This window comes from Chiloscyllium plagiosum, unplaced genomic scaffold (genome assembly GCF_037043375.1).
Source record: "Chiloscyllium plagiosum isolate Xiang-an unplaced genomic scaffold, Cpla_swu_hap1 HiC_scaffold_33, whole genome shotgun sequence".
In the NCBI taxonomy this organism is placed as follows: Eukaryota; Metazoa; Chordata; class Chondrichthyes; order Orectolobiformes; family Hemiscylliidae; genus Chiloscyllium; species Chiloscyllium plagiosum.
In genome coordinates, this window is record NW_028270171.1 from 9,477,127 (window position 1) to 9,496,867 (window position 19,741).

At 42.7% G+C, this 19,741-nt stretch overlaps 1 protein-coding gene across 3 annotated transcripts in view; it reads left to right on the forward strand.

The window, feature by feature from the left end:
* The window catches only part of shank1 (SH3 and multiple ankyrin repeat domains 1), a 534,917-nt gene that overhangs the window by 197,309 nt on the left and 317,867 nt on the right, over positions 1-19,741 (forward strand). For all 3 annotated transcript variants that reach the window (XM_087978262.1, XM_087978261.1, XM_087978264.1), the window contains one exon: positions 7,793-7,901. In XM_087978262.1, coding sequence (XP_087834388.1) covers positions 7,793-7,901 — 109 coding nt within the window. The remainder of the gene's footprint in view (positions 1-7,792; positions 7,902-19,741) is intronic.

The window sequence follows — 19,741 nt, forward strand, 5'->3', positions numbered from 1 at the left end:
ACCACAGATAATGACCACAGATAGTGACCACAGATAGTGACCGCAGATAATGACCACAGGTAGTGACAACAGAAAGTGACAACAGATAATGACCACAGATAGTGACAACAGATAGTGACCACAGATAATGATCACAGATCGTGACCACAGATAGTGAGCACAGATAGTGACAACAGATAGTGACCACAGATATTGAACACAGATAATGACCACAGATAGTGACCACAGTTAATGACCACAGATTGTGACCACAGATAGTGACAACAGATAGTGGCCACAGATAATGACCACAGACAGTGCCCAGAGATAGTGACCACAGATAGTGACAACAGATAGCGACCACAGATAGTGACCACAGATAATGACCACAGACAATGACCACAGATAGTGACCACAGATAATGACAACAGATAGTGACAACAGATAATGACCACAGATAGTGACCACAGATAGTGACAACAGATAGCAACCACAGATAGTGACAACAGATAATGACCACAGATAATGACCACAGATAGTGACAACAGATAGTGACCACAGATAATGACCACAGATAGTGACAACAGATAGTGACCACAGATAATGACCACAGATTGTGACCACAGATAGTGACAACAGATAATGACCACAGATAGTGACCACAGATAGTGACCACAGATAGTGACATCAGATAGTGACAACAGATAGTGACCACAGATAATGACCACAGATAGTGACAACAGATAGTGACCACAGATAGTGACCACAGATAATGACCACAGATAATGACCACAGATAGTGACAACAGATAATGACCACAGATAGTGACAACAGATAGTGACAACAGATAGTGACCACAGATAATGACCACAGATAATGACCACAGATAGTGACCACAGATAGTGACCGCAGATAATGACCACAGGTAGTGACCACAGATAGTGGCAACAGATAGTGACAACAGATAGTGACCACAGATAATGACCACAGATAATGACCACAGATAGTGACAACAGATAGTGACCACAGATAGTGACAACAGATAATGACCACAGATAGTGACAACAGATAGTGACAACAGATAGTGACCACAGATAATGACCACAGATAGTGACACCAGATAGTGACCACAGATAGTGACCACAGATAATGACCACAGATAATGACCACAGATAGTGACAACAGATAATGACCACAGATAGTGACAACAGATAGTGACAACAGATAGTGACCACAGATAATGACCACAGATAATGACCACAGATAGTGACCACAGATAGTGACCGCAGATAATGACCACAGATAGTGACAACAGAAAGTGGCAACAGATAATGACCACAGATAGTGACAACAGATAGTGACCACAGATAATGATCACAGATCGTGACCACAGATAGTGAGCACAGATAGTGACAACAGATAGTGACCACAGATATTGAACACAGATAGTGACCACAGATAGTGATCACAGATAGTGACAACAGATAGTGACCACAGATAATGACCACAGACAATGACCACAGATAGTGACCACAGATACTGACAACAGATAGCGACCACAGATAGTGACCACAGATAATGACCACAGACAATGACCACAGATAGTGACCACAGATAATGACAACAGATAGTGACCACAGATAATGACCACAGATTGTGACCACAGATAGTGACAACAGATAATGACCACAGATAGTGACCACAGATAGTGACAACAGATAGTGACATCAGATCGTGACAACAGATAGTGACCACAGATAATGACCACAGATAGTGACAACAGATAGTGACCACAGATAGTGACCACAGATAATGACCACAGATAATGACCACAGATAGTGACAACAGATAATGACCACAGATAGTGACAACAGATAATGACAACAGATAGTGACCACAGATAATGACCACAGATAATGACCACAGATAGTGACCACAGATAGTGACCACAGATAGTGACCGCAGATAATGACCACAGGTAGTGACCACAGATAGTGGCAACAGATAGTGACCACAGATAATGACCACAGATAATGACCACAGATAGTGACAACAGATAGTGACCACAGATAGTGACAACAGATAATGACCACAGATAGTGACAACAGATAGTGACAACAGATAGTGACCACAGATAATGACCACAGATAGTGACCACAGATAGTGACCACAGATAATGACCACAGATAATGACCACAGATAGTGACAACAGATAATGACCACAGATAGTGACAACAGATAGTGACAACAGATAGTGACCACAGATAATGACCACAGATAATGACCACAGATAGTGACCACAGATAGTGACCGCAGATAATGACCACAGGTAGTGACAACAGAAAGTGACAACAGATAATGACCACAGATAGTGACAACAGATAGTGACCACAGATAATGATCACAGATCGTGACCACAGATAGTGAGCACAGATAGTGACAACAGATAGTGACCACAGATATTGAACACAGATAGTGACCACAGATAGTGACCACAGATAGTGACAACAGTTAATGACCACAGATAGTGACAACAGATAGTGACCACAGATAATGACCACAGATAGTGACAACAGATAGAGACCACAGATAGTGACCACAGATAGTGACCACAGATAGTGACAACAGATAATGATCACAGATAATGACCACAGACAGTGACCACAGATAGTGACAACAGATAGTGACCACAGATAGTGACAACAGATAGTGACTACAGATAGTGACCACAGATAGTGACAACAGATAATGACCACAGATAGTGACCACAGATAATGACCACAGATAGTGACCACAGATAGTGAGCACAGATAGTGACAACAGATAGTGACCACAGATATTGACCACAGATAGTGACCACAGATAGTGACCACAGATAGTGACCGTAGATAATGACCACAGATAGTGACAACAGAAAGTGACAACAGATAGTGACAATAGATAATGATCACAGAGAGTGACCATAGATAATGACCACAGATAGTGACCACTGATAGTGACAACAGATAGTGACCACAGATAGTGACAACAGATAGTGACAACAGATAGTGACCACAGATAGTGACAACAGATAATGACCACAGATAGTGACAACAGATAGTGACAACAGATAGTGACCACAGATAATGACCACAGATAGTGACCACAGATAGTGAGAACAGATAGTGACAACAGATAGTGACCACAGATAGTGACAACAGATAATGACCACAGATAGTGACCACAGATAGTGACCACAGATAATGACCACAGATAGTGATCACAGATAATGACCACAGATAGTGACAACAGATAGTGACCACAGATAATGATCACAGATCGTGACCACAGATAGTGAGCACAGATAGTGACAACAGATAGTGACCACAGATATTGACCACAGATAGTGATCACAGATAGTGACAACAGTTAATGACCACAGATAGTGACCACAGATAGTGACAACAGATAGTGACAACAGATAGTGACCACAGATAATGACCACAGATAGTGACAACAGATAGAGACCACAGATAATGACCACAGGTAGTGACAACAGATAGTGACCACAGATGATGTCCACAGATAGTGACCACAGATAGTGACAACAGATAATGACCACAGATAGTGACCACAGATAGTGACAACAGATAGTTACAACAGATAGTGACCACAGATAGTGACAACAAATAGTGACCAGAGATAGTGACCACAGATAATGACCACAGATAGAGACCACAGATCATGACCACAGATAGTGACCGCAGATAATGACCACAGGTAGTGACCACAGATAGTGGCAACAGATAGTGACAACAGATAGTGATCACAGATAGTGACAACAGATAGTGAGTACAGATAGTGACCACAGATAGTGACAACAGATAATGACCACAGATAGTGACCACAGATAGTGACAACAGATTGTGACGACAAATAGTGACAATAGATAATGATCACAGATAATGACCACAGATAGTGACCACAGATAGTGACCACAGATAGTGACTACAGATAGTGACCACAGATAGTGACAACTGATAGTGACTACAGATAGTGACCACATATAGTGACCACAGATAGTGACAACAGATAGTGACAACAGATATTGACCACAGATAGTGACAACAGATAGTGACAACAGATTGTGACCACAGATAGTGACAACAGATAATGCCCACAGATAGTGACCACAGATAGTGACAACAGATAGTGACAACAGATAGTGACCACAGATAGTGACAACAGATTGTGACCACAGATAGTGACAACAGATAATGACAACAGATAGTGACCACAGATAGTGACCACAGATAGTGACCACAGATAGTGACAACAGATAATGACCACAGATAGTGACAACAGATTGTGACCACAGATAGTGGCAACAGATAATGACAACAGATAGTGACCACAGATAGTGACCACAGATAGTGATCACAGATTGTGACAACAGATAGTGATCACAGGTAGTGACCACAGATAGTGACCACCGATAGTGACAACACATAATGATCACAGATAGTGACCACAGATAGTGACCACAGTTAGTGACAACAGATAGTGACCACAGCTAGTGACCACCGATAGTGACAACAGATAGTGATCACAGATATTGACCACCGATAGTGACAACAGATAGTGATCACAGATAGTGATCACAGACAGTGACAACAGATAATGACAACAGATAGTGACAACAGATTGTGACCACAGATAGTGTCAACAGATAATGACCACAGATAATGACCACAGATAGTGACCACAGATAGTGATCACAGACAGTGACAACAGATAGTGATCACAGTTAGTGACCACAGATAGTGACCACCGATAGTGACCACAGATAGTGACCACAGTTAGTGACAACAGATAGTGACCACAGCTAGTGACCACCGATAGTGACAACAGATAGTGATCACAGATATTGACCACAGATACTGACCACCGATAGTGACAACAGATAGTGACAACAGATTGTGATCACAGATACTGACCACAGATACTGAGCACAGATAGTGACAACAGATAATGACCACAGATAGTGACAACAGATAGTGACCATAGATAGTGACCACAGATAATGACCGCAGATAATGACCACAGATAGTGATCACAGAGAGTGACCACAGATAATGACCACAGATAGTGACCACTGATAGTGACAACAGATAGTGACCACAGATAGTGACAACAGATAGTGACCACAGATAGTGACAACAGATTGTGACCACAGATAGTGACAACAGATAATGACAACAGATATTGACCACAGATAGTGACAACAGATAATGACCACAGGTAGTGACAACAGATAATGACCACAGATAATGACCACAGGTAGTGACAACAGATAGTGACCACAGATAGTGACAACAGATAGTGACAACAGATAGTGATCACAGATAGTGACCACAGATAGTGATCACAGATATTGACCACAGATAGTGACCACAGATAGTGACAACAGATAATGACCACAGATAGTGACAACAGAGTGTGACCACAGATTGTGACCACAGATAGTGACAACAGATAGTGACCAGAGATAGTGACAACTGATAGTGACCACAGATATTGACCACAGATAGTGACAACAGATTGTGACCACAGATAGTGACAACAGATAATGACAACAGATATTGACCACAGATAGTGATCACAGGTAGTGACCACAGATAGTGACCACCGATAGTGACAACAGATTGTGATCACACATAGTGACCAGAGATAGTGACAACTGATAGTGACCACAGATATTGACCACAGATAGTGACAACAGATTGTGACCACAGATAGTGACAACAGATAATGACAACAGATATTGACCACAATTAGTGACAACAGATAATGACCACAGATAGTGATCACAGGTAGTGACCACAGATAGTGACCACCGATAGTGACAACAGATTGTGATCACAGATAGTGACCACAGATAATGACCACAGATAGTGACCACAGATAATGACCACAGATAGTGACAACAGATAGTGACCACAGATAGTGACAACAGATAATGACCACAGATAGTGACAACAAATAGTGACAACAGATAATGACCACAGATAGTGACCACAGATAGTGACAACAGATAGTGACAACAGATAGTGACCACAGATAGTGATCACAGATAGTGACAACAGATAGTGACCACAGATAGTGACCACAGATAATAACCACAGATAATGACCACAGATAGTGACCACAGATAGTGACCACAGATAGTGACCAGTGAAGCATTGCTCTTTTCATTCCTTCATCGGCAGCACCCAAGGACGTGAAAAAATTATTGTTTTCCGTAAAATGTCAGCTTGATCCGAGAGAGTTTAAATAATTTTCCTTGAAGTCTTATCAATCTGTCAATCCTGATACAAAGTAATGTTCTTTTCACAGTTCTCTTGCTGTGTAGGCACATCTCTCTGACATCTCTCTCTGTCTCTATCTCTGTTTCTCATGCTTTCTATCTCTCACTCTCACTCTCTATCCCTTTATCTCTTGCTCCGTCTATCTCTCTTTCAGTCTCCATCTCTGATCTATCTTTAGTCTCTCTATCTCTATTTCCGTCTATCTCTCTAATCTCTTTCTCTCTCACTCTGCACCATCTTTATCTTTCTGATCTCTCTCTATCTCTGATCTTTCTCTTATCTCTGATCTCTCGCTCTCTATCTCTGATTGCGCTCTCTATCTTTGATCTCTGTCTGTCTCTGATCTCTCTTCACTCACTTACTTATTTAGTCTTACCCACTCACTGACTTTCACTCTCATTTGCTCTCTCTCTCTCTCTGTCACACACACACACACATTCTTACTTTCACTCTAAGTCGCTTAAGTCCAGAATCCATTAAAAGATGTTAAAAGTTTGGAAGGAACTAAAGATGGAGGGCTATGGATAAAGATGTATCAGAGAGACTGGTTCGAGATTGATACAGGGATTGGGGAGAGTATGGAATCGTGGGATTCTTTTGGGATTGATACTAGGCTATGGGAAAGAGTGGAATTGTGGGATTAGTTTGGAATTGACACGGGGCTTTGGGGAAAGAATGGGTCAGTGGAATTAATTTGGGATTGTTCCAGTGCTAGAGGGAGGGAGTGGGACAGTGGGATTGGTTTGGGATTGATCCAGTGTAACAGAGAGGGAGTGGGACAGTGGGATTGGTTTGGGATTGATCCAGTGTAACAGAGAGGGAGTGGGACAGTGGGATTGGTTTGGGATTGATCCAGTGTAACAGAGAGGGAGTGGGACAGTGGGATTGGTTTGGGATTGATCTAGTGTAACAGAGAGGGAGTGGGACAGTGGGATTGGTTTGGGATTGATCCAGTGTAACAGAGAGGGAGTGGGACAGTGGGATTGGTTTGGGATTGATCCAGTGTAACAGAGAGGGAGTGGGACAGTGGGATTGGTTTGGGATTGATCCAGTGTAACAGAGAGGGAGTGGGACAGTGGGATTGGTTTGGGATTGATCCAGTGTAACAGGGAGGGAACCAATGTCCATAATGGAGTTTTTGCTGAGATCGGGGGTTGGAGTGGGGAGATTAGACACATCTCCCAGGGCAACAAATCCTGTCATGTCAGGGAGTATTTGTGAACTCTGACCCCTGGCATTGATGCTAGCCATGCAGAGAAATAGTCAGTAGTAGACTGGGTCAGAGGAGGTAGCCAGCCTGGGTCTGGGGTGAAATCACATCTAGGTCAAAGGTCACAGTCCAATCCTTTCACCCCCAACCCTGCAGCTAAGGGCAGGTGGAAATTGACAGCCTAACTCAGGGCATTGGTTTACGCTGGAGATTGATTTGTTTTAATGCACGCCGATGTGATGTTTCTCTTTTACAGGCCAGTCTGAAGAAATTTTTCGAGTATGTTCAACATGGCTCAGTCGATAAGATGCTTAAACTCTTAGATAAAGGGCTGGATCCCAACTACCATGATGCAGAGACTGGGGGTAAGCTCTCCATGTTCACCAAAGGGTCAGACCAGGCTGTGGGGGTGGGTGGGGGGGTTGGGGTTGGGGAGGAAGTGGGGAACTGAGGGGACAGGTGGGAAGGAGCGGGGGATGGGTCAACGGAGGTCAAGGAAAGGGCTGAAGAGGAGGAAAGAGGAAAGGGGGGAGGAGGTTGTTGGAGGAGGTGAGGGTGGGAAGAAGATGGAGGAAGGAAACAGGGTGCATGAGGAAGAGAGTGTGAGGGAGGAGAGAATTGAGAAGGGAGAGGGAGAGGTTCTGGTGGGAGGGACAGAGTCTCCGGTTCGGAAACTTCTAGAAATTGTTATGCTGGTCCAAACCTGCTGTAAATTTCAACGCGGACCGGTTTGGAACAAAGGGCTGAAGATTCCTTCCTCAACCTCCTAGAAGATTCCGGATGTTGAGTAAATGCTGTTTTACAGTCAGGGCTCCCAATCTCTCAGGGTTAGAGTGGACTCCTCCGGGAATTGAAGGTCCATCGGTCAGAGGAAGCTGTGAGGAAGAGGCCATTCAGCCCTTCAATCCTGTTCCATTTCCAGTTAGATTCTCTTTGTGCTACTTTGAAGAGCAGGTGTGATGGGCCGAATGGCCTGTGGCACTGTAACTGTGCTGTGCCTCCCAGCTCTGGTCAAATGAACAAACTACTGACTGACATCTCCTTCACTGGATGTCACTTCTTTTTCAATGTTTGTTTGTCCTTTCAACTTCAAATATTTCTGAATAAAGACCGAAATAACTGCAGATGCTGGAAATCAGAAACCAAAACTGAAATTGTTGGAGGAAGTCAGCGGGTCTGACAGCATTTGTGAAGAGAGAAAACAGAGCTAACATTTCGGGTCCAGTGACCCTTCCTCAGAACTGATGGCAGTTGGGAATATGTCAAGTTTTATGCAGAAGATAGGGTGGGTGTAAGGGATAAGGAACAAACAGTGAGTGGGGATAGAGTCGAAAGAGAGAGAACAGTTGGACAGACAAGGGAGTGGATAATGATCAGCCTGGGACAATGAATGGCTTCTAATGGGGACCGTTATTGGCTAACAATGGGTTGTGTGTAATAGCAGGCCATGTGATAACAAGGCCTGGTGGCCTAGTGGTTAGCACAGCTGCCTCACAGCACCAGGGACATAGGTTCGATTTCAGCCTTGGGCGACTGTGTGGAGTTTGCACATTCTCCCCGTGTCTGCGTGGGTTTCCTCTGGATGCTCTGATTTCCCCCCACAATCCACAGGTCAGGTGAATTGGCCGTGCTAAATTGCCCACAGTGTTAGGTGCATTAGTCAGAGGGCAATGGGTCTGGGTGGGTTACTCATCGGAGAGTCGGCGTGGACTGGTTGGGCCGAAAGGCCTGTTTACATGCTGGAGGGAATCTCATCTTAAGGCCTGGTGTGTGGGGGTGGGGGTTGGGGTCTGGGCGTGGGTGTAGGTGCCTCAAAAGGCGTAACGTTGTTGAGTCCAGAAGGCTGTAGAGTCCCTGAGTGGGAAATGAGATGCTGCTCCTCCAGCCTGCACTGAGCTTCACTGGAGCACCGCAGCAAGCCTGAGGCAGTGATGTTGCCCGGGGAACGGGGTGGGGGGGTGTAGAAATGGCAAATAGCTGGAAGCTCAGGGTCTTTTTTGACTTCATAGCTTCCACTGATAGTTATTCCTCCCCCAGGCTGACCATTACCCCTCCTTTGTATGTTCTTCTCTCTTTCTTTGCTCTCTATTCCCACCTTCCATTTACTCCTTACCCCCTCTCTCCACCCTATTTTCTGCATAAAATACAACATTTTTCTAGCAACCATCAGTTCTGAGGAAGGGTAACTGGACCTGAAACGCTAACTCTGCTTCCTCTCTGGGCAGATGCTGTCAGACCCGCTGAGCTTTTCCAGCAATTTCTGGTTTTGTTTCAGATATTGCTTCACATGCCTTGTGCTCTGTCCACGGAATTGATCTTGCCCATATCCAGCAGTGAGATTGTTGGAATTTCTTTTCATTTTTCCACATGGTAACCCGCGCTGGAAAACTGGTCAAAAATTATAAATACTTCCTGTCACAAAATATTGACAAGTACAGAAGGCAGTCTTACCTCAAACCAAACATTGTTGGAAGTTTCTCTCTCACTGCTGACTATAGAACCCCTACAGTGTGGAAACAGGCCATTTGACCCAACAAGTTCACACCAACCCTCCGAAGAGTATCCCATCCAGACTCTGTTACTCTACATTTATACCTGAATAGTGCATCTAACCTACACATCCCTGATACTCTGGGCTATTCGGCATGGCCAATCCACCCCAACCTGCACATCTCTGGATTGTGGGAGAAAACCCACGCAGACACGGGGAGAATGTACAAACTCCACACAGACAGTCACCCGAGGCTGGAATTGAACCCAGGTCCCTGGCGCTGTGAGGCAGCAGTGCGAACCACTGAGCCACCCTTTGTCGAAAGATTACATTCTGTAGTGAGTACTTCGTCAGGGTGTTGGTCAGAGGAATGCTTAGGACTAACAGCCTGTCACTCACCTCATCCTAATGGCAGCTTCCCTGTCAGCACAGCACTCCCTCTGTCCTGTCACTGGAAGTGTCAGCCTTGAGGATGTGATCGAAGTCTCTGGAGTGGGTCTTGAACCTACCACGTTCTGTTTTGGAGGTGAAGGTGCTGCCCACTGAACCACAGCAGGGACCAGCTGGAGAGGCTTGTGCTGAAAGCAAGGCAAGCTCAGCACTGTCATTGTAACAGGCTTTAGTTACCAGAGATCTCTTAGGAATTGTGACTGGAGGAAATAGTGAGCTGTTAGTGGGAGATGTGTTTGTAAAGTCTGCGAGTTAGGGGAGCTGGAATTGTTCCTGCGAGGCCACAAGGCTTGTGAAATCAGTATGTAATACACATGTAAACCGCTGTTGTCTTTCCGTGTGTAATACACGTGTAAACCGCTGTTGTGGTTCAGTGTGTACTACACGTGTAAACCGCTGTTGTGTTTCCGTGTGTAATACACGTGTAAACCGCTGTTGTGTTTCCATGTGTAATACACGTGTAAACCGCTGTTGTGTTTCCGTGTGTACTACACGTGTAAACCGCTGTTGTCTTTCCGTGTGTAATACACGTGTAAACCGCTGTTGTGTTTCCACGTGTTATACATGTGTAAACCGCTGTTGTGTTTCCGTGCGTACTACACGTGTAAGCCGCTGTTGTGTTTCCATGTGTAATACACGTGTAAATCGCTGTTGTCTTTCCGTGTGTAATACACGTGTAAACCGCTGTTGTGGTTTCATGTGTAATACACGTGTAAACTGCTGTTGTGTTTCCGTGTGTAATACACGTGTAAACCGCTGTTGTGTTTCTGTGTGTAATACACGTGTAAACCGCTGTTGTGGTTCCATGTGTAATACACGTGTAAACCGCTGTTGTGGTTCCATGTGTAATACACGTGTAAACCGCTGTTGTGGTTCCATGTGTAATACACGTGTAAACCGCTGTTGTGGTTTCATGTGTAATACACGTGTAAACCGCTGTTGTGGTTCAGTGTGTAATAGACGAGTAAACTGCTACTGTGGTTCCGTGTGTAGTACACATATAAACTGCTGCCGTGGTTCCATGGGTAATACACGTGTAAATGGTTGCTGTGGTTCCATGTGTAAGACATGTGTAAATTGTTGCCACGGTTCCATGTGTAACACACGTGTAAACTATTGCTGTGGTTCTGTGTGTAATACACGTGTAAACTGATGCTGGGGTTCCGTGTGTAATAGATGTGTAAACTGCTGCCGTGGTTCAGTGGGTAATACATATATAAATTGTTGCCATGGTTCCATGTGTAACACACGTGTAAACTATTGCTGTGGTTCTGTGTGTAATACACATGTAAACTGTTGCCGTGGTTCCGTGTGTAATGCATGTGTAAACTGTTGCTGTGGTTCTGTGCGTAAACACATGTAAACTGCAGCTGTGGTTCAGTGTGTAACACACGTGTAAACTATAGCTGTGGTTCCGTGTGTAATACACATGTAAACTGGAGTTGTGGTTCCATGTGTAATACACGTGTAAACTGTAGCTGTGGTTCTGTGCGTAATACACATGTAAACTGTAGCTGTGATTCTGTGTGTAATACACGTGTAAACTGTAGCTGTGGTTCTGTGTGTAATACACATGTAAACTGTAGCTGTGGTTCTGTGTGTAATACACGTGTAAACTATAGCTGTGGTTCCGTGTGTAACACAAGTGTAAACTGGAGTTGTGGTTCCATGTGTAATACACGTGTAAACTGTAGCTGTGGTTCTGTGTGTAATACACGTGTAAACTGTAGCTGTGGTTCCGTGTGTTATTATACATGTAAACTGCTGCCATGGTTCCGTAGGTAATACACATATAAATTGTTGCCATGGTTCCACGTGTAACACGCGTGTAAACTATTGCTGTGGTTCTGTGTGTAATACATGTGTAAACTGCTGCCGTGGTTCCGTGTGTAATGCACGTGTAAACTGTTGCTGTGGTTCTGTGCGTAAGCACATATAAACTGCAGCTGTGGTCCCGTGTGTAACACACATGTAAACTGTAGCTGTGGTTCCGTGTGTAACATAAGTGTAAACTGTAGTTGTGGTTCCATGTGTAATACACATGTAAACTGTAGCTTTGGTTCTGTGCATAATCCGCGTGTAAACTGTAGCTGTGGTTACGTGTGTAATACATGTGTAAACTGTATCTGTGGTTCTGTGTGTAATACACGTGTGAACTGTAGCTGTGGTTCCGTGTGTAATACACGTGTAAATTGTAACTGTGGGTCTGTGCGTAATACACATGTAAACTGTAGCTGTGATTCTTTATGTAATACACGTGTAAACTGTAGCTGCGGTTCCGTTTATAACACAAGTGTAAACTGTAGTTGTTGTTCCGCGTGTAATACACATGTAAACTGTAGCTGTGGTTCTGTGTGTAATACACATGCAAACTGTAGCTGTGGTTCTGTGTGTAACGCTAGTGTAAACTGTAGCTGTGGTTCCATGTGTAATACATGTGTAAACTGTAGCTGTGGTTCCATTTGTAATACTCATGTAAACTGTAGCTGTGGTTCCATGTGTAATGCATGTAAACTGTAGCTGTGGGTCTGTGTGTAATACACATGTAAGCTGTGGCTGTGGTTCTGTGCGTAATACACATGTTATTTGTAGCTGTGGTTCTGTGTGTAATACACGTGTAAACTGTAGCTGCGGTTCTGTGTGTAATACACATGTAAACTGTAGCAGCGGTTCCATGTGTATTACACATGTAAACCGTAGCTGTGGTTCTGTGTGTATTACACATGTAAACTGTAGCTGTAGTTCTGTGTGTAATACACATGTAAATTGTAGCTGTGTTTTCGTGCGTAATACACGTGTAAACTGTGGCTGTGGTTCCCGTGTGTAATGCACGTGTAAACTGTATCTGTTGTTCCAAGTGTAATACACGTGTAAACCGCTGTTGTGGTTCCATGTGTAATACACGTGTAAACTGCTGTTGTGGTTCCATGTGTAATACACGTGTAAACTGTAGCTGTGGTTCCGTGTGTAATACACGTGTAAATTGTAGCTGTGTTTTCGTGCGTAATACACGTGTAAAATGTAGCTGTGGTTCCGCGTGTAATGCACGTGTAAACTGTAGCTGTGGTTCCGTGTGTAATCCACGTGTAAACTGTAGCTGTGGTTCCGTGTGTAATACACGTGTAAACTGTAGCTGTGGTTCTGTGTGTAATACACATGTAAACTGTAGCTGTGGTTCCACTTGTAATACACATGTAAACTGTAGCTTTGGTTCCATGTGTAATGCATGTGTAAACTGTAGCTGTGGTTCTGTGTGTAATACACATGTAAACTGTAGCTGTGGTTCTGTGTGTAATACCTGTGTAAACTGTAGCTGTGGTTCTGTGTGTAATACCTGTGTAAACTGTAGCTGTGGTTCTGTGTGTCATAGCCGTGTAAACTATAGCTGTGGTTCTGTCAGTAATACACATGTAAACTGTAGCTGCGGTTCTGTGTGTAATACACCTGTAAACTGCTATTGTGGTTCCATGTGTAATACATATGTAAACTGTAGCAGTGGTTCTGTGTGTAATACACGTGTAAACTGTAGCTGTGTTTTCGTGCGTAATGCACGTGTAAACTGTAGCTGTGGTTCCGTGTGTAATGCATGTGTAAACTGCTATTGTGGTTCTGTGTATTACACATGTAAACTGTAGCTGTGGTTCTGTGTGTAATACACATGTAAACTGTAGCTGTGGATCCATGTGTATTACACATATAAACTTTAGCTGTGGTTCTGTGTGTAATACCTGTGTAAACTATAGCTGTGGTTCCGTGTGTAATACACATGTAAACTGTAGCTACGGTTCTGTGTGTAATAAAGCTGTAAACTGCTATTGTGGTTCCATGTGTAATACATATGTAAACTGTAGCAGTGGTTCCATGTGTAATACACGTGTAAACTGTAGCTGTGGTTCCGTGTGTAATACACGTGTAAACTGTAGCTGTGGTTCTGTGTGTATTACACATGTAAACTGTAGCTGTTGTTCTGTGTGTAATACACATGTAAACTGTAGCTGTAGTTCCGTGTGTAATACACATGTAAACTGTAGCCGTGGTTCCGTATGTAATGCACGTGTAAACTGTAACTGCGATTCTGTGTGTAATACACATGTAAACTGTAGCTGCGGTACTGTGCGGAATACACGTGTGAACTGCTGCTGTGGTTCTGTGTGTGATACACTTGTAAACTGTAGCTGTGTTTCCATTTGTAATACACATGTAAACTGTAGCTGTGGTTACATGTGTAATGCATGTGTAAACTGTAGCTGTGGTTCTGTGTGTAATACACGTGTAAACTGTAGCCGAGATTCTGTGTGTAATACATATGTAAACTGTATCTGTGGTTCCATGTGTAATGTACGTGTAAACTGTAGCTGTGGTTTCGTGTGTAATACACGAGTAAACTGTAGCTGTGGTTCCATTTGTAATACATATGTAAACTGTAGCTGTGGTTCCATTTGTAATACACATGTAAACTGTAGCTGTGGTTCCATGTGTAATGCATGTGTAAACTGTAGGTGTAGTTCCGTGTGTATTACACATGTAAACTGTAGCTGTGGTTCTATGTGTAATGCACAATATGAACTGTAGCTGTAGTTCTGTGTGTAATACACATGTAAACTGTAGCTGTGTTTTCGTGCGTGATGCACGTGTAAACTGTAGCTGTGGTTCCGTGTGTAATGCATGTGTAAACTGCTATTGTGGTTCTGTGTATTACACATGTAAACTGTAGCTGTGGTTCTGTGTGTAATACACATGTAAACTGTAGCTGTGGATCATGTGTATTACACATATAAACTTTAGCTGTGGTTCTGTGTGTAATACCTGTGTAAACTGTAGCTGTGGTTCCGTGTGTAATACACATGTAAACTGTAGCTACGGTTCTGTGTGTGATAAAGCTGTAAACTGCTATTGTGGTTCCATGTGTAATACATATGTAAACTGTAGCAGTGGTTCCATGTGTAATACACGTGTAAACTGTAGCTGTGGTTCCGTGTGTAATACACGTGTAAACTGTAGCTGTGGTTCTGTGTGTATTACACATGTAAACTGTAGCTGTTGTTCTGTGTGTAATACACATGTAAACTGTAGCTGTAGTTCCGTGTGTAATACACATGTAAACTGTAGCTGTGTTTTCGTGTGTAATGCACGTATAAACTGTAGCTGTGGTTCCGTGTGTAATGCACGTGTAAACTGTATCTGTGGTTCCATGTGTAATGCATGTGTAAACTGTAGCTGTAGTTCCGTGTGTAATACATGTGTAAACTGTAGCTGTGGTTCCATTTGTAATACTCATGTAAACTGTAGCTGTGGTTCCATGTGTAATGCATGTGTAAACTGTAGCTGTGGTTCTGTGTGTAATACACATTAAAACTGTGGCTGTGGTTCTGTGCGTAATACACATGTTATCTGTAGCTGTGGTTCTGTGTGTAATACACGTGTAAACTGTAGCTGCGGTTCTGTGTGTAATACGCATGTAAACTGTAGCTGTGGTTCTGTGTGTAATACACCTGTAAACTGCTATTGTGGTTCTGTGTGTAAAACATATATAAACTATAGCAGTGGTTCCATGTGTAATACACGTGTAAACTGTAGCTGTCGTTCTGTATGTAATACACGTGTAAACTGTAGCTGTGGTTCCATATGTATTACACATGTAAACCGTAGCTGTGGTTCTGTTTGTAATACACATGTAAACTATAGCTGTGGTTCTGTGTGTAATACACATGTAAACTGTAGCTGTGTTTTCGTGCGTAATGCACGTGTAAACTGTAGCTGTGGTTCTGTGTGTAATACACATGTAAGCTGTAGCTGTAGTTCTGTGTGTAATACACATGTAAACTGTAGCTGTGGTTCCGTGTGTAATGCACGTGTAAACTGTAGCTGTGGTTCCATTTGTAATACACATGTAAACTGTAGCTGTGGTTCCATGTGTAATGCATGTGTAAACTGTAGCTGTGGTTCTGTGTGTAATACACATGTTATCTGTAGCTGTGGTTCTGTGTGTAATACACGTGTAAACTGTAGCTGTGGTTCCGTGTGTAATGCACGTGTAAACTGTAGCTGTGGTTCCATGTGTAATGCATGTGTAAACTGTAGCTGTGGTTCTGTGTGTAATACACATGTAAACTGTAGCTGTAGTTCTGTGTGTAATACACATGTAAACTGTAGCTGTGGTTCCGTGTGTAATGCACGTGTAAACTGTAGCTGTGGTTCCATGTGTAATGCATGTGTAAACTGTAGCTGTGGTTCTGTGTGTAATACACATGTTATCTGTAGCTGTGGTTCCGTGTGTAATGCACGTGTAAACTGTAGCTGTGGTTCCATGTGTAATGCATGTGTAAACTGTAGCTGCGATTCTGTGTGTAATACACATGTAAACTATAGCTGTAGTTCCGTGTGTAATACACATGTAAACTGTAGCTGTGTTTTCATGCGTAATGCACGTGTAAACTGTATCTGTTGTTCCATGCGTAATGCACATGTAAACTGTAGCTGTGGTTCCGTGTGTAATACACGTGTAAACTGTAGCTGTGGTTCCATTTGTAATACTCATGTAAACTGTAGCTGTGGTTCCATGTGTAATGCATGTGTAAACTGTAGCTGTGGTTCTGTGTGTAATACACATTAAAACTGTGGCTGTGGTTCTGTGCGTAATACACATGTTATCTGTAGCTGTGGTTCTGTGTGTAATACACGTGTAAACTGTAGCTACGGTTCTGTGTGTAATACGCATGTAAACTGTAGCTGTGGTTCTGTGTGTAATACACCTGTAAACTGCTATTGTGGTTCTGTGTGTAAAACATATATAAACTATAGCTGTGTTTCTGTGTGTATTACACATGTAAACTGTAGCTGTTGTTCTGTGTGTAATACACATGTAAACTGTAGCTGTAGTTCTGTGTGTAATACACATGTAAACTGTAACTGTGTTTTCGTGTGTAATGCACGTGTAAACTGTAGCTGTGGTTCCATTTGTAATACACATGTAAACTGTAGCTATGGTTCCATGTGTAAAGCATGTGTAAACTGTAGCTGTGGTTCTGTGTGTAATACACATGTTATCTATAGCTGTGGTTCTGTGTATAATACATGTGTAAACTGTAGCTGCGATTCTGTGTGTAATACACGTGTAAACTGTAGCTGTGGTTCCGTATGTAATGTACGTGTAAACTGTAACTGCGATGCTGTGTGTAATACCTGTGTAAACTGTAGCTGTGGTTCTGTGTGTAATACCTGTGTAAACTATAGCTGTGGTTCCGTGTGTAATACACATGTAAACTGTTGCTGCAGTTCTATGTGTAATACACCTGTAAACTGCTATTGTGGTTCCATGTGTAATACATATGTAAACTGTAGTAGTGGTTCCATGTGTAATACACGTGTAAACTGTAGCTGTGGTTCCGTGTGTAATACACGTGTAAACTGTAGCTGTGGTTCCATGTGTATTACACATGTAAACTGTAGCTGTGGTTCTGTGTGTAATACACATGTAAACTGTAGCTGTAGTTCCGTGTGTAATACACATGTAAACTGTAGCTGTGGTTCCGTGTGTAATGCACGTGTAAACTGTATCTGTGGTTCCATGTGTAATGCATGTGTAAACTGTAGCTGTGGTTCCGTGTGTAATACACGTGTAAACTGTAGCTGTGGTTCCATTTGTAATACTCATGTAAACTGTAGCTGTGGTTCCATGTGTAATGCATGTGTAAACTGTAGCTGTGGTTCTGTGTGTAATACACATTAAAACTGTGGCTGTGGTTCTGTGCGTAATACACATGTTATCTGTAGCTGTGGTTCTGTGTGTAATACACGTGTAAACTGTAGCTGCGGTTCTGTGTGTAATACGCATGTAAACTGTAGCTGTGGTTCTGTGTGTAATACACCTGTAAACTGCTATTGTGGTTCTGTGTGTAAAACATATATAAACTATAGCTGTGTTTCTGTGTGTATTACACATGTAAACTGTAGCTGTTGTTCTGTGTGTAATACACATGTAAACTGTAGCTGTAGTTCTGTGTGTAATACACATGTAAACTGTAACTGTGTTTTCGTGTGTAATGCACGTGTAAACTGTAGCTGTGGTTCCATTTGTAATACACATGTAAACTGTAGCTATGGTTCCATGTGTAAAGCATGTGTAAACTGTAGCTGTGGTTCTGTGTGTAATACACATGTTATCTATAGCTGTGGTTCTGTGTATAATACATGTGTAAACTGTAGCTGCGATTCTGTGTGTAATACACGTGTAAACTGTAGCTGTGGTTCCGTATGTAATGTACGTGTAAACTGTAACTGCGATTCTGTGTGTAATACCTGTGTAAACTGTAGCTGTGGTTCTGTGTGTAATACCTGTGTAAACTATAGCTGTGGTTCCGTGTGTAATACACATGTAAACTGTTGCTGCAGTTCTATGTGTAATACACCTGTAAACTGCTATTGTGGTTCCATGTGTAATACATATGTAAACTGTAGTAGTGGTTCCATGTGTAATACACGTGTAAACTGTAGCTGTGGTTCCGTGTGTAATACACGTGTAAACTGTAGCTGTGGTTCCATGTGTATTACACATGTAAACTGTAGCTGTAGTTCCGTGTGTAATACACATGTAAACTGTAGCTGTGGTTCCGTGTGTAATGCACGTGTAAACTGTATCTGTGGTTCCATGTGTAATGCATGTGTAAACTGTAGCTGTGGTTCCGTGTGTAATACACGTGTAAACTGTAGCTGTGGTTCCATTTGTAATACTCATGTAAACTGTAGCTGTGGTTCCATGTGTAATGCATGTGTAAACTGTAGCTGTGGTTCTGTGTGTAATACACATTAAAACTGTGGCTGTGGTTCTGTGCGTAATACACATGTTATCTGTAGCTGTGGTTCTGTGTGTAATACACGTGTAAACTGTAGCTGCGGTTCTGTGTGTAATACGCATGTAAACTGTAGCTGTGGTTCTGTGTGTAATACACCTGTAAACTGCTATTGTGGTTCTGTGTGTAAAACATATATAAACTATAGCAGTGGTTCCATGTGTAATACACGTGTAAACTGTAGCTGTCGTTCTGTATGTAATACACGTGTAAACTGTAGCTGTGGTTCCATATGTATTACACATGTAAACCGTAGCTGTGGTTCTGTTTGTAATACACATGTAAACTATAGCTGTGGTTCTGTGTGTAATACACATGTAAACTGTAGCTGTGTTTTCGTGCGTAATGCACGTGTAAACTGTAGCTGTGGTTCTGTGTGTAATACACATGTAAGCTGTAGCTGTAGTTCTGTGTG